The following is a 12,943-nucleotide window of genomic DNA, read 5'->3' on the forward strand; positions in this document are numbered from 1 at the left end:
TATTCACAATTTGAACAGTGTCCCAACTTCTTTGGAATCAGGTTTGTACATTAAAGGCTATGACGTCTATGTAAAGCTACAGAATATGTAGAACTGTACATTTCAAAATAAAGATATGTCTAATTAACATGTTGTGCGTATGTTACTTGCATAGACAGCCAACGCAGCCTCAACCCTATAAATAAATGAAAATAAATAAATATCTACAAGGGCTGATACTGGTACCTGAACGATAGTTACATTTTGACAATTCACATGTTTCTTTGAAGGTTTTTTAATTGAGAGTGTGAAATAAAAAGAACTCTTTTTAAAAAATTTGCTCATTGTAACTTTTTGCCAGTACTGGGTATTTATATATATATATAGGGGTGGCACGGTTCGGTTTGTTTCACAGTTTTAGAGTCACGGTTTTCCATACAGTTCAGTATGTGCTATGTTTATTGCAAAACGATACTTTCTAATAAATAAAAAAAGAAGAATATTCTATCCAACTACAAGCAACAACACAAATAAATACAATAGAGTAAAGATACAAACAATAAACAGTGATTTTCTTATTTTTTTTTAGGCAGGTCTAGCATAAGTTTTTAGGTACAGAAATTGAATAAAGTAATAAAATGTAAAACAGCATTGCATTTTGCAGGGAATAAATTAAAGATTATTCTTTATTAAAGTTACAAAAGCTTTTTAATCAAGAGCAGTGAGAGATTTCTTTGTTGTTGCTATTCGATTAATATAAAGACTGTCACTTTAAGAGAATGCACTGATACAGCAGGCCTATGCTCAGCTGGCTATGTCTGCTGTAGGAAACTAACCTAGACGGGCATTTTGACATAATTTTTGTGTGAATTTGTCCATTTAAACACAATACTTCAGAGAGAGCTTAATATTTGTGAGCGTTCTCAGGCGTGGGTTTGCGCGCTTCAGGTGAGCGCATGCAAAAATCTTCTCTCTGCACGTGCGAGCTCGCATCCTGTGGCTCTTGAATGTGTAAACTGTCAAAAGTTTAAATATCTTTAGTTTAAGCACATATTAACGTGTGCTTATTCAGGTCTCATCTGTGCGCATGCACTATCAGCACCCGGATGATGACGGAATAAATGACTGCTCATATTCCAGTATATTTCAATCACATTAAACAAGAGGAAAGTGTTTGTCCAGGGTTGTTTTTTTGTTTTGTTTTTCCTCATCGCTGTTGTAATGTCTGGGATTCCAGAATGCACATCCATCAACAGAAACATATATTAGATCATGAACCCTGTTTGTTTTACGTGCTATTTATAGCAAACCTTATTACAGATTCTTTGTCAGATTTAAGTTGAACCACGGTCCCAGGGCGTGCCGAACCATGTGTGGTCAACCGAACGGTTCAGGTTTTTCTTTTCAGCAAACCGTGCCACCCCATTTAATAAATAAATAAATAAATAAATAAATAAATAAATATATATATATATATATATGTATGTGTGTGTGTGTGTGAATTACCTTTTATAGAAGGTTCTGAGGACCACTTGGCAGTAGGGAGGACAACACAACCTAAAAAATATAATAAATAACCATTAAGATCTTCTGCACACAAATGTTATTTAATGTTAAGTACTTGCTGAGATAGCATAGATGCAAAACCTTATGCTGGGTACACACCAAAAAAAAATTTTCACATCTTATAAGATTTTCAAAATGTGATAGAACACAATTTGAAATTGTTTAACCATTTAGTTCCTGTAGTGTGTGGTGTGCCATGATGTGACAAAGACAGCACACCACAAACGGATTTTCAACCAGAGTCTCAATCTGTCAACTGTGCAAAATCTTGGGAGACTTCAGAATAAGCATAGCGGACGATATGCAGGAAGAAATTGCAATGATAGTGTGTGGAATGATTTTCATAGAAAATTCATGGAAAAAAAGAAAAGATTTTGGGTGAAGTCATGGAGACGGTGGTAACATGGTCTGTATAAGTTACAGATGATTTCACTTTGTGCTGTACCATGACTTCTTCCGTCTTCCATCATCTCGCTTTCTGATTGGATATTGTTTCGTTTCACTTGATTATCTCCAGAGCTTGCACGCGTTTGTCCTCGGGGTTCCCCCAACACATCAGGATTTCTGATCGTAAGTATTAAACATGTTGAATATTTACTATTTGCAATTGGGGTGCCTCCTACATTCTTCTGATCAGGTTCGGACAGTCTTAACACATCTCACACCAAGGGAAAATCTGATAAGATTATTTTTTGGTGTGTACCCAGCATAGGAAAAGTTAATGCCAGACAGACAGTTAAAGGATAACTTACCACAGAGGACGCAATGATCTGGCAACCAAAGATGCAGCCAAAGGGAGAAAAAGAAGAGATCACTTATATGATTCAGTAATATGCGAATCTATTACATAGATTTGAGTGTACTGACATGTATTAAAATAACTTATTAAACAAATTGTTGATCTGGATACATAGATAAATTATTGATTTACCACAAAGTTACAAAACAGCAACAAATTAAGGCAAATGCAATCAAACACATCACAATCTATGTCCATGTTCTTCGTCTCTGTAAATCATTCTGTTGTTATAATATTTGAAACTATGTGAAGGTAGGTTTTTGCAGTGATAATTAAATGCAAATATGGAGAATCTGTTAGGCTGTCAATCAAATACTTACACAGCAGGAGCAACAGCTTCTTTGCACAAAAGGAAAAGAAAGAAATAGGTCAAATACAGGTGCAGATGGACATGAGCATGAGTTGTGTAAGTGGCATTAAGTTTGTCTTGTAAGTAGCTTTAGTTGCTATTGCAGTAAAAACTTGAGCATTAACACATGATCATTTCTTATATTCATACTATCCATTAGCATTGCATTAGAAATATACATCATTCTTATGGAAATACCTGAGATTAATTGAAGAACACAGACAAACCATTGTTGTCAACGGCTGTTTATTGTTTCCATAGTTCATAAGTCAATATCTCTATTTTACCGCGATATGAGAGATTCATGACATCCGTATGAGGCGGTCACTGGACGTGTCTTTAGAGATCTACACATTATTTTCTATTAGTCTACCCACACCGGCGGCTGCCAGCTACGTCATGTTTTACTTGTTGTAGGCATATGGTTGTTTGAGTTCTAGATTCGGTGCGAATATTCCCAACTTCACCTGTGGACTTGCTGCGCGAGGGCGCCCTCCGGCGTCGAGTATGAATGAAACAGACATTGATCATGTTTAGCGCTTCAAAATGCTCACATCACCTTGCTTTTTGGTAAACATAATACCACTCTCAAAATAAATGTGAAGTAAACATATAACAATCCATCAATGCTTGTCCAATTAAGTCCACTTTTGAAGTCGAGGGACGTTGTTTAGTCACGACCGTACGGGAGGAAACTTATTTTTTCATAGTAAATTTGCCGTTTTGTTACTGCTTATCCATCAAATATCGTACATTGCGCACATCAGTTAATGTTTTTGACAAAATAAAAAAGACAGAAACCATTACAGAATCTCCTGCAGTTCCCTCACGAGACGAATTATCGTAATACTTAACGTAAATTTTATTCATGTTTTAGCAGTAACAAAACGTTTAGTACAAATACATAAAGCTAACCACTTCAAATTCATTGACCCACACCTATTTTGATAATCTTTAAATGAAATATTACCTCAGAAATATTTCAGTACTCACCTGAAGGAAGGACCACTGGACCGGATGAATCCACAATGATTGACAGCTCATTAGTTATGCAGTTCCAGTGTCTCATTGGCCAGCTGGCTGCTATATTCGTTTTCCATTTAAATACTAAACCCTGATACACTTATAATCAAGTTTAATTAGTCAAAATACATTTAAAAGTCATTAAAAGTAAAAAATACAATAAATAAAAATAAGTAAAAAATGTAATCAAAACGCGCCCGCGCACACACGCGCAGGAGATGCGCGCACCCAGTCAGTTAATAAAAAACGGAAATGTTTCATTAATACATTAGGCATCAACTAGACAAGATAGAAATCAGCAAAAAAGGGGGGAAATATGAAATAGGGTAATTTATTGTTAATTTAATAACATTTGCAGGCAAAACAGATTTAATAGGGATTTATTTTAAATTAATTACAAGTTAAAAATATTCATCAAAGCGAGCTCACACACAAAGAGCAGGAGATCCGCCAGAGTCTGTTAAAAACTGTGCAAAGCCTTTTTAATTTGAAATAAAATTAAAGTTTAAAATATGAAGTACAATACATACAATTAATTCAAAGTTAAAATATTTATTACAATAAATAAAAATAATTACAAGTAAAAGATATTTATCAAAACGCGCACACACAGACAACGCAGGAGTTGCTTATAATATCATAAAATCACAAAGAATATAATAACAAATAATATAAATAAAATTCCTTATCATTTAAAGAAATTAACACGAACACGCGCGCGCACCCGGAGACACACACAAAGGGTGCGAGCAGCAGGATTCCCGCTTAAAAGACGTGCACAGCCAGTCTTCTTCAGTCCGCAGCAGTTCTCCACCGCTTACCAGAGAAGGCGCTATTGTTCCCCTGCTGAATTATAAGGTGAGACAGAAGATATAACATGTATTTTAAACACTGTGTATTTAGAAATGTTATTTTACAAATAAATGAATAAATACAAATAATAAAAAAGTCAGAAAAAAAGCTCTTTCCATTATCTGACAGGAAATTTCATTTTCTGAGGAAAAATTTTACTTCATTAGAAATTTTATCAATGACTTTCAATATATAAATCAACTAAATGAATAAATAAATAGATTCCTGTAAAATATTAAGTTAAAAAAGAGAGAAGTCCTGTCAGAGTATGAAGTTTAAAAAATAAATCCTGTCAGAGGCTGCTCGTTTTCCCCTTCCTGGCAGGAAATGTAATTCTCTGAGGTAAATTTTTATTTCACAAGCAATGTATTTGCGTGATTAGCTTATTAAATGGAAGTTGATTAACATTTCTTGCGATGTAAATATTTATATAAAAAAAAAAAATGTTAGGTATTGAAAAAGGGGCCGTCTATAGGGTTATGGCTAAGGTTGAGTTCATTTTCTGAGGTAAAACTTTACTTCATTAGAAATTTTACTTCATTAGATTGTATTTTTGAAATACATTCCTGTGAAATATGAAGTAAAAAAAAAAAGATAATTTCACAAATTAATGAAACACTATAAAGAAAACGAAAAAAAAAGATATTATGCAATAAAGTACAGTAATAGAAATATGGAAAGAAAAATATATAAATAGTAAATTAGTAATAACATGTTATAAGTAGGCTATATATACAGGTCATGAATTATATTTTCATGTTTTATAAAGTCAATAGAAACATTGTGAAAGTTATAACCATACCTTTTTTGTATTATTCTTAGGATGGCAACCCCCTACAGTCAGCAAGCACCGCTGAAAGTGAAGTGTGTGGGTAGCCGCAGGAGCCAAAAGGCTTTAAATTTTGTCACAAAAGACAATATAATTGATGTTGGCGCATACAAGGTGACCACACTGTCAGCCCTCACTGATGGACAAACATGGTACACCTCAATAAAAAATGGAAGTGACCCAGAGTTTGAAGAGGGTGGGTCATATATCATAAAAAATTATACCCTCTCAAAACAATATGGCCGGCAGTGTATTTTTTTAAACCGGACCAGCAGGAAATTTAAAACCTCTCCATTGGCCATAACCGAGGATGCAGAGAGAGCTGCTAAAGAGGTCCTCTATCCTCCTTCCCCATTTGTAACCGGGGAAGAACAGGAGATCTTCACAAGACCTGGGTACCTGAGTCTGCGGGGCAATATTGAGAAAGTTAGTGAATTTAAAAGCACATTTGAATATCTAGTACATTATCCTGGTTTACTTAACCTAGGCAAATGTAAGCTATTATAATTGTGTTTCTCAATTACAGTTCTAGAGTACCCTAACACTCTTATTTGAGATACACATTTAGATGAATTAACCTTGATTGGGAATACATAGAAAATATTCAGTGTTGGGGATACCTGAACCAGGGCTGAGATACACTCATCTGTGACACTGGGCTGTTGTTTTCCAGTTGCAAGTGGCCAGGATGACTCGGGCCCAGTATCCCCTCCTGGACCTTTCTTTGAGGTCTGGAACAAAACTCCTGGAGGTAACTTTGTGGAGAGAAGAGGCGTTGATGGACCTGTACGTCGGGGATAAGGTGGAGATCAGCCACCTAAGGGCAAAAATTCAGCCCAATGGAGGAGGCAAATTTGACTCCTCAAACTATACGACTGTCAAGGTAAACAAATATAAATTTCAAAGGTTATCAAAGACAAGTAAACAGTCATTAATAAAAAATAAGAACAAATAATACAACTGCAAGCATTGAAATCTTGTGAAACATAATCAATGCATTTTTACTGTTTATAAAAAATCTAACTGTAACACTAACCTTAACCCTAAGTGTGGATGTTTTTTTTTTTCTTTTCTTTTTTTCACCAGATCGTTGAGCGCCAGATCCTCGAAGCGGTGCTGACAATTATCGGAGTGTCTGAGGATGATAACAATATGCTCATCCTGTTGGACAGTAAACTTGAAGACTATGCTGTACCAAGCCATTTTTACCATGGCAGTATAAATGACTTGGTACAGCAGCTGCCAATTACACTGAAAGTCCAGCACATTCACAATCGTGTGCTGAAACTTGAGGCCGTGGATACAACTGAGGCCGCAGAATCCCTGGAAACAACTGAGGCCGCAGAATCCCTGGAAACAACTGAGGCCGCAGAATCCCTGGAAACAGCTGAGGATGCAGAATCCCTGGAACTTATCGAGGCCGCAGAAGCCCTAGAAGTTGAAAACACTGAGGCTTAAAATCAGTTTTTGTCATGATCATCAACTTTTATTTTTGTTTTTAACTTTTGGTTTTGTTTTCGTTCTGATTGTTTTCTATTTCTAAATGTTCTCAGTATTTTACATATTATTAAAGACTGTTTGTTTGAATATCATGTTGTATGCTTCTTTGCATTCACCCTATTACATTACAGTTTGTTTGTTTTTATGGGGTATTAGAATGTTTTTTTTTTTTTTTTTTTTTTTTCAATTTGATTTCATTTTACAAAAAAACGTAAAATGCATGATCTGTTCTCTGATTGTTTCAGGAAAAGATTCGAAGCATCAGGAATGTTGCAAACAGTGCCATCTTGTGGCAGGTCAAACCCCCAGATGTTTACAGCTCTGTTGTTTTATCAACTAAGCACAAAAAAAAAACAGTAATAATAATAATAATAATAATAATAATAATAATAATAATAATAGTGTTTAAATAAATTAATGAATAAAATCTTTCTGGATAGTGTTTCTGTCAATGTGTAAACAGGCGTAAACAGGCCTACGACCGATCTAAATTATCCAAATTTGATGCCCATTTATTAGCAACATTGCTCAAAAAGTTGCCCCGTGTATTTACTTTCATAGTGTACGCTTTCACTACTTGATTTGGTCGAGAATGAAAGCCCCTAGAATTCAACATTAGAGGCAAAAATGCCTCTATAAAAATATTTATATAATTTAACAGATGAATTTATCTATTATCATCTCAAAGAGTAGCGATTTTATACAACAGTTCTATAAATGATGTTTTATTAGTAATTACTTACATTTTAGACACATGGTTATCCGTTTTTGCTTATATTTCGTAAACAAAAATAATTCCAAACAAGTGACAGCATGGTTTAACTTGGACTCCACGTGGTGTCTTATTGGATGAATCATTCAGACTTTTAGACGAACCGGTTGACGAATGAATCAATGACTCGACTCGCTGCTTCGTTCATGAATAAATAAGCTGTTTGAATGAATCTGTTTAATCTCAGTGACTCGCTTAATAAAAATGAATTGCTGACACCTAGTGGCAGTTTTAATTTCACATTTAACGCACAGTTTTAATGATTTAGATTTATAGTTTTAACGTTATGTTTAAAAACAAAGCATTGTTAATTAATTCTTAATAGATAGGCTAATAAATTATTATTAACTCCAAGTGAGTATTGGAAATGACTGATTCATTTGGAAGAATTTGACACAAAAGATGTTGCATGTATTTAACACAGCATTCCCAGAAAGGTTGAAGCGCTTATGATAGCAATTTATTTGACTAATAACTGAAAAAAACATCATTTCTGCCGATTATTGCTCTTCATATTGTTATAATGAATATCGTCAATTAAAAGAATATTAAACATTTTTTTATGTGAGAGGGAAAATGTAATACCTGTATTACAAGAACCACTTAGGAATCAGTTAACTGCTTTTTATGCATTAGAAAAACAAGACATTGCATAAAAAAAACAAAAGGATTATAAATTATTATCTTACTTACATCGTATCTATACTTTTCCTCGAGCGAATTGGCAGAATCCAGTCAGAGGTCATGACTGACTGACTGAGGTGAATAGCACATGTGAACGCAGCAAAAATAACCCGTAGTTCGTTTCTTCATCGGTAATCTGATTGGTTATTGCATTATGAGCTCAACAAAGACTTGTGTGATTGGTGCTCGACGCTTTTCTGGTACATTACAACTGTCAGATTTATCAGAAATGCATTTTGTCATTAAAAACAAAGTTGATTTAATAGGGGGATTTTTAAAAACATTTTTAAAGTTTAAGATGCAGGGAAATTTAGCAATTTATTTCCCTCATTTCCTTCACCTGGTTACTGTGACAACGCACGTTGATCATCACATTAGCTGTTATAAATATAATTAAATATAATTTTCTTGTTGCTATAAAAGTTATGAAGATTTTAAAATATGCTCCATCTATCTATCCATCCATCAAACTTTAAACTTCTAACTAATTTAAACTTTAAACTATTGTAAACTTCTTTTAAAAATCATAAACACATAGATGTTGTGGTGGAAAAATTCATTAACATTGCTTCTGTATGCCCATATATGCATGTTTTCTTAGAATTGCTGTGTAGACACCGTCTCTTATGCTGATGAGAGTTGATTTCATTTTGCCCCAACAACATATAAACTCATGAACTCATTATAAACTCTTAAACCAATAAATTAATCAACTCTGAACTCTTAGACTTATTTAAACTTATAAAATCTAAATATACTAGAATTCTATACAATTTCTAACCCATAGTTACTCATCTATCTATCTATCTATCTATCTATCTATCTATCTATCTATCTATCTATCTATCTATCTATCTATCTATCTTCAAACACTATCTTCAAACTCTATCTATCTACCTATCTATCTTCAAACTTTATCTATCTATCTGTCTATATTCAAACTCTATCTATCTATCTATCTATCTATCTATCTATCTATCTATCTATCTATCTATCTATCTATCTATCTATCTATCTATCTATCTATCTATCTATTTATCTTCAAACTCTATCTATCTATCTCAGACTGAAAACCGTCAAACTTAAAACTTTTTAAACGTCTTAAACTTTTCAAACTTTTCAAACTTTTTCAGACTTTCTGGTCAGGCTTTCTCAAGCCAACTTAAAGTTTGTCTTGACGAACTTTTTTATCTAGTTATGTTGGCTTGGCAACAAGCCAACATACTGTTATGCTATTTAAACTTCTTCTTCTTCTTTTTCTTATTATTATTTTTCTGACAGAAATTCTAAACGCTACTCCTCCTAGGGCTTTAAAGCTACAAGCCCCAAACTCGGCAGACACCTGCGGGATAGAGCGGTGGTGTGTGCTATATCTTTTCAGACTGATCAGACTTAAAGTTTTTTTTTTATTAATTTTTAAATGTCAAAATTCATTACCCATAGACTTACATTGTCTGAGAAAAATTGCGCCCCTACAGTTGCAATGACATTTAGGGGAGCAGTCAGACGAGAGAAGAATCACTGCTGCTCAGCTCAGGCTGTCTACACGGAGCCGACAACAAGCGAATTCATTCCTATTTAAGACATTTTAAAAACGCGATTACACGCAATCCACACGTTAGAACACACCAAGAGCTAAATTTAGATGTTTCTGAACTGTTTAAAGTAATAACATGATATATTCGCGGCAGCCAACTGCTCGCGAGCTGGCGATGTATTTCTCTGAACACTTGAAGTCCACAGAGAATTTACAGCCTTTCGCATTAAAACACTGCAGCGAAACGGCACAAAACAATTAGAATAATATATTAAATGGTTTTAAAGTAGTTTTGGCCACTGTCACGCTGGTCTTAGCTGGTTTCTAACTGAATCATCAGGCTGAACATCACAGCGAGCTCGCGACGTATTCCTCTGAACACTTGAAGTACACATTTACAGCCTTTCACATTAAAACACTGCAGCGAAACGGCACAAAACAATTTGAATAATATATTAAATGGTTTTAAAGTAGTTTTGGCCACTGTCACGCTGGTCTTAGCTGGTTTCTAACTGAATCATCAGGCGGAACGTCACAGTAAACTCGCGCTTCAGCCCCGCGCTGCGGGAAACTGGACTGAGCAGCTGATGGCGCGTGTGCACGAGAGAGAGCCGCGCGTCAACACTGAACCGAGCTCTCGTTCAGGACGTTCACTTCCTCCTGGACCTGAACGAACAAATTCAAATCGCAGTTTTAAATAAACAGAAAAAAGAGCGAAAAGCAAAAGAGCTCAATTCAGCAGCGCGGTGTTGTTCAGGGAGCAAGCAGAGACGCGTCTCAAAGTCTTCTTGCTTTTGTACCGACAACAAATACATACAAAATATGTCGAAATACCCGTGTTGGAAAGTGTGTTCGAATAAGTATGTGGTTATGTCTTAAGTGAAAGTAAAGATTTGCAAAAAAAAAACATCGGATGTGTATCATCATAATGGATGCGTTTGTCTCTTAAAGGGACCGCGCCTAATTTACTAGCTCTGCTGTCAGAGTCTTTAATGTATGAAAATGAAAGTAAATCACTCACTGCTCTTGACTGAATTACCTTGTAGTACAAGAATTTATCCAAAGTCAATCCAAAAATAAGATAGAATTGTTTTACTAGTGGGTGCAGGCCACTAGTTCATTTATGTAAGTGAGTATGGCAAAATAGTGATCTGTGAAATATTATACCCACTAATTCTTCATACAGTAGGCTACCAGTGAAATTGATTTAAAAAAATAATAATTAAGGACCTGCCCATGTTTTGCTTAAGTGTTTCTTTCTTTAATTGTTAATGCAACCTTTTCACACCACAGACTGAACCGAATTAAGCATTTCTTGCTTGGTAACTGTTCAACAAAGTATTGATAGTTGTGTAAATATTGTCATACTGACAGTCTGAAGTTTTGGTTGATTCCATTACATATCTTTTTATCAAAGTTATCCGAAATTATCAAAATGAATTTGTTCTGAGTTATTGTCATATATTATTACCAGTTTCTAAACTACAGCAAATAAACTGTGATTATGTGAGAAATGTTGAAGGTGTCTGAATACATTTTGGTTTGATTGTGTATTTTATTTTACAGTGAAGACTATGCAGTGCTATTTTACATTAACAAAAACAAACTTAAAAAAAGTAAACATTATGTAAATAGCACAAATAAATAAATAGAATGAACATACAGTACAAATTAAACAATTTTAAACAGTGTGTAACTGCATCATCTATACAAACCATTGTGCTTGGACCCCTTATGATCTCCTTGATTTAAAATGCATTGTTTCAGTAATCTTGTGTGTCGTTGCCCACAACGTGACGGTGGCAGGACTGTGAAATACATACACGAGAAAAATAGGCATGACTTATTTCACATCCAGCTAGACAACCCTGTCATAGCTGTTATCATAGCCCAGGCTTTTTATTAAAAAAAGAAAACAGCAAGGGAGCATGGAAAAAGACTGTTGCAGGTGTATTTTTTTATGGCATTATTATGTGTATTAATTTTGCAGCGGGGCAACTCAATGTTGGGCACACAAGTACTTTGGCTCTTTTGCTCCATGGCCAAGATGGCCAAGCCAACATCAAAGTTAGTTCACTAACTTTTAATTATGTTGGCTTGAACATACTGTTATGCTATTTAAACTTCTTCTTTTTTTTCTTATTATTATTTTTCTGACAGAAATTCTGTACGCTACTCCTCCTAGGGCTTTAAAGCCACAAGCCCAAAACTCGGCAGACACCTGCGGGATAGAGCGGTGGTGTGTGCTATATCTTTTCAGAGTGATCAGACTTAAAGTTTTTTTTTTATTAATTTTTAAATGTCAAAATTCATTACCATAGACTCACATTGTCTGAGAAAAATTGCGCCCCTACAGTTGCAGTGACATTTAGGGGCGGAGTCGGGTTTCGTTTCACTTTTAAACTGGTTAAAAATACTGCTGCTCAGCCCAGGCTGTCTACACGGAGCCGAGAACTAGCAAATTCATTCTTATTTAAGAACTTTTAAAAACGCGATTACACGCAATCCACACGTTAGAACACACCAAGAGCTAAATTTAGATGTTTCTGAACTGTTTAAAGTAATAACATTATATATTCGCGGCAGCCAACTGCTCGCGAGCTGGCGATGTATTTCTCTGAACACTTGAAGTCCACAGAGAATTTACAGCCTTTCGCATTAAAACACTGCAGCGAAACGGCACAAAACAATTAGAATAATATATTATATGGTTTTAAAGTAGTTTTGGCCACTGTCACGCTGGTCTTAGCTGGTTTCTAACTGAATCATCAGGCTGAACATCACAGCGAGCTCGCGATGTATTTGTCTGAACACTTGAAGTACACATTTACAGCCTTTCACATTAAAACACTGCAGCGAAACGGCACAAAACAATTAGAAGAATATATTATACACATGAAAATGAGTGTTTATATGTGCTTGTGAGATTTCTCTGTCAGGCTTAACGTCGCAGCAATTGCTCAGCGTTGCATAACATGGTAAAGCAGGGAGCTACACTGAGACCAAAAGGGTCGCATGCATCACTGATTATTTTTGTACCTACTTATGTGTTA

At 35.0% G+C, this 12,943-nt stretch overlaps 1 protein-coding gene and 1 long non-coding RNA gene across 5 annotated transcripts; one reads left to right on the forward strand and one right to left on the reverse strand.

Annotated features, from left to right (window-relative positions):
• Positions 1-18: 18 nt before the first annotated feature.
• On the reverse strand, positions 19-8,930 carry LOC113073809 (uncharacterized). Of its 4 annotated transcripts, XR_003280542.1 has the most exons (7): positions 6,434-6,574; positions 6,018-6,272; positions 2,892-5,802; positions 2,665-2,683; positions 2,298-2,315; positions 1,486-1,536; positions 19-175 (listed from the first exon to the last, which is right to left on the reverse strand). It is a non-coding gene; the product is annotated as an uncharacterized LOC113073809 (long non-coding RNA). The 4 variants fall into 4 exon arrangements; XR_003280541.1 differs by having other exon boundaries at positions 2,665-5,802; XR_003280540.1 differs by lacking the exons at positions 19-175; positions 1,486-1,536; positions 2,298-2,315; positions 2,665-2,683 and adding an exon at positions 8,363-8,930 and having other exon boundaries at positions 5,662-5,802; positions 6,434-6,828.
• LOC113073808 (uncharacterized) lies at positions 4,491-6,880 on the forward strand. The gene is made up of 4 exons (XM_026246565.1): positions 4,491-4,574; positions 5,391-5,823; positions 6,071-6,280; positions 6,484-6,880. The coding sequence occupies exons 2-4, from the start codon at positions 5,392-5,394 to the stop codon at positions 6,853-6,855; spliced, it is 1,014 nt and encodes a 337-aa protein (XP_026102350.1). The 5' UTR covers positions 4,491-4,574; position 5,391; the 3' UTR covers positions 6,856-6,880.
• Positions 8,931-12,943: the final 4,013 nt, after the last annotated feature.

This window comes from Carassius auratus, unplaced genomic scaffold (genome assembly GCF_003368295.1).
Source record: "Carassius auratus strain Wakin unplaced genomic scaffold, ASM336829v1 scaf_tig00012905, whole genome shotgun sequence".
Classification (NCBI taxonomy): Eukaryota; Metazoa; Chordata; class Actinopteri; order Cypriniformes; family Cyprinidae; genus Carassius; species Carassius auratus.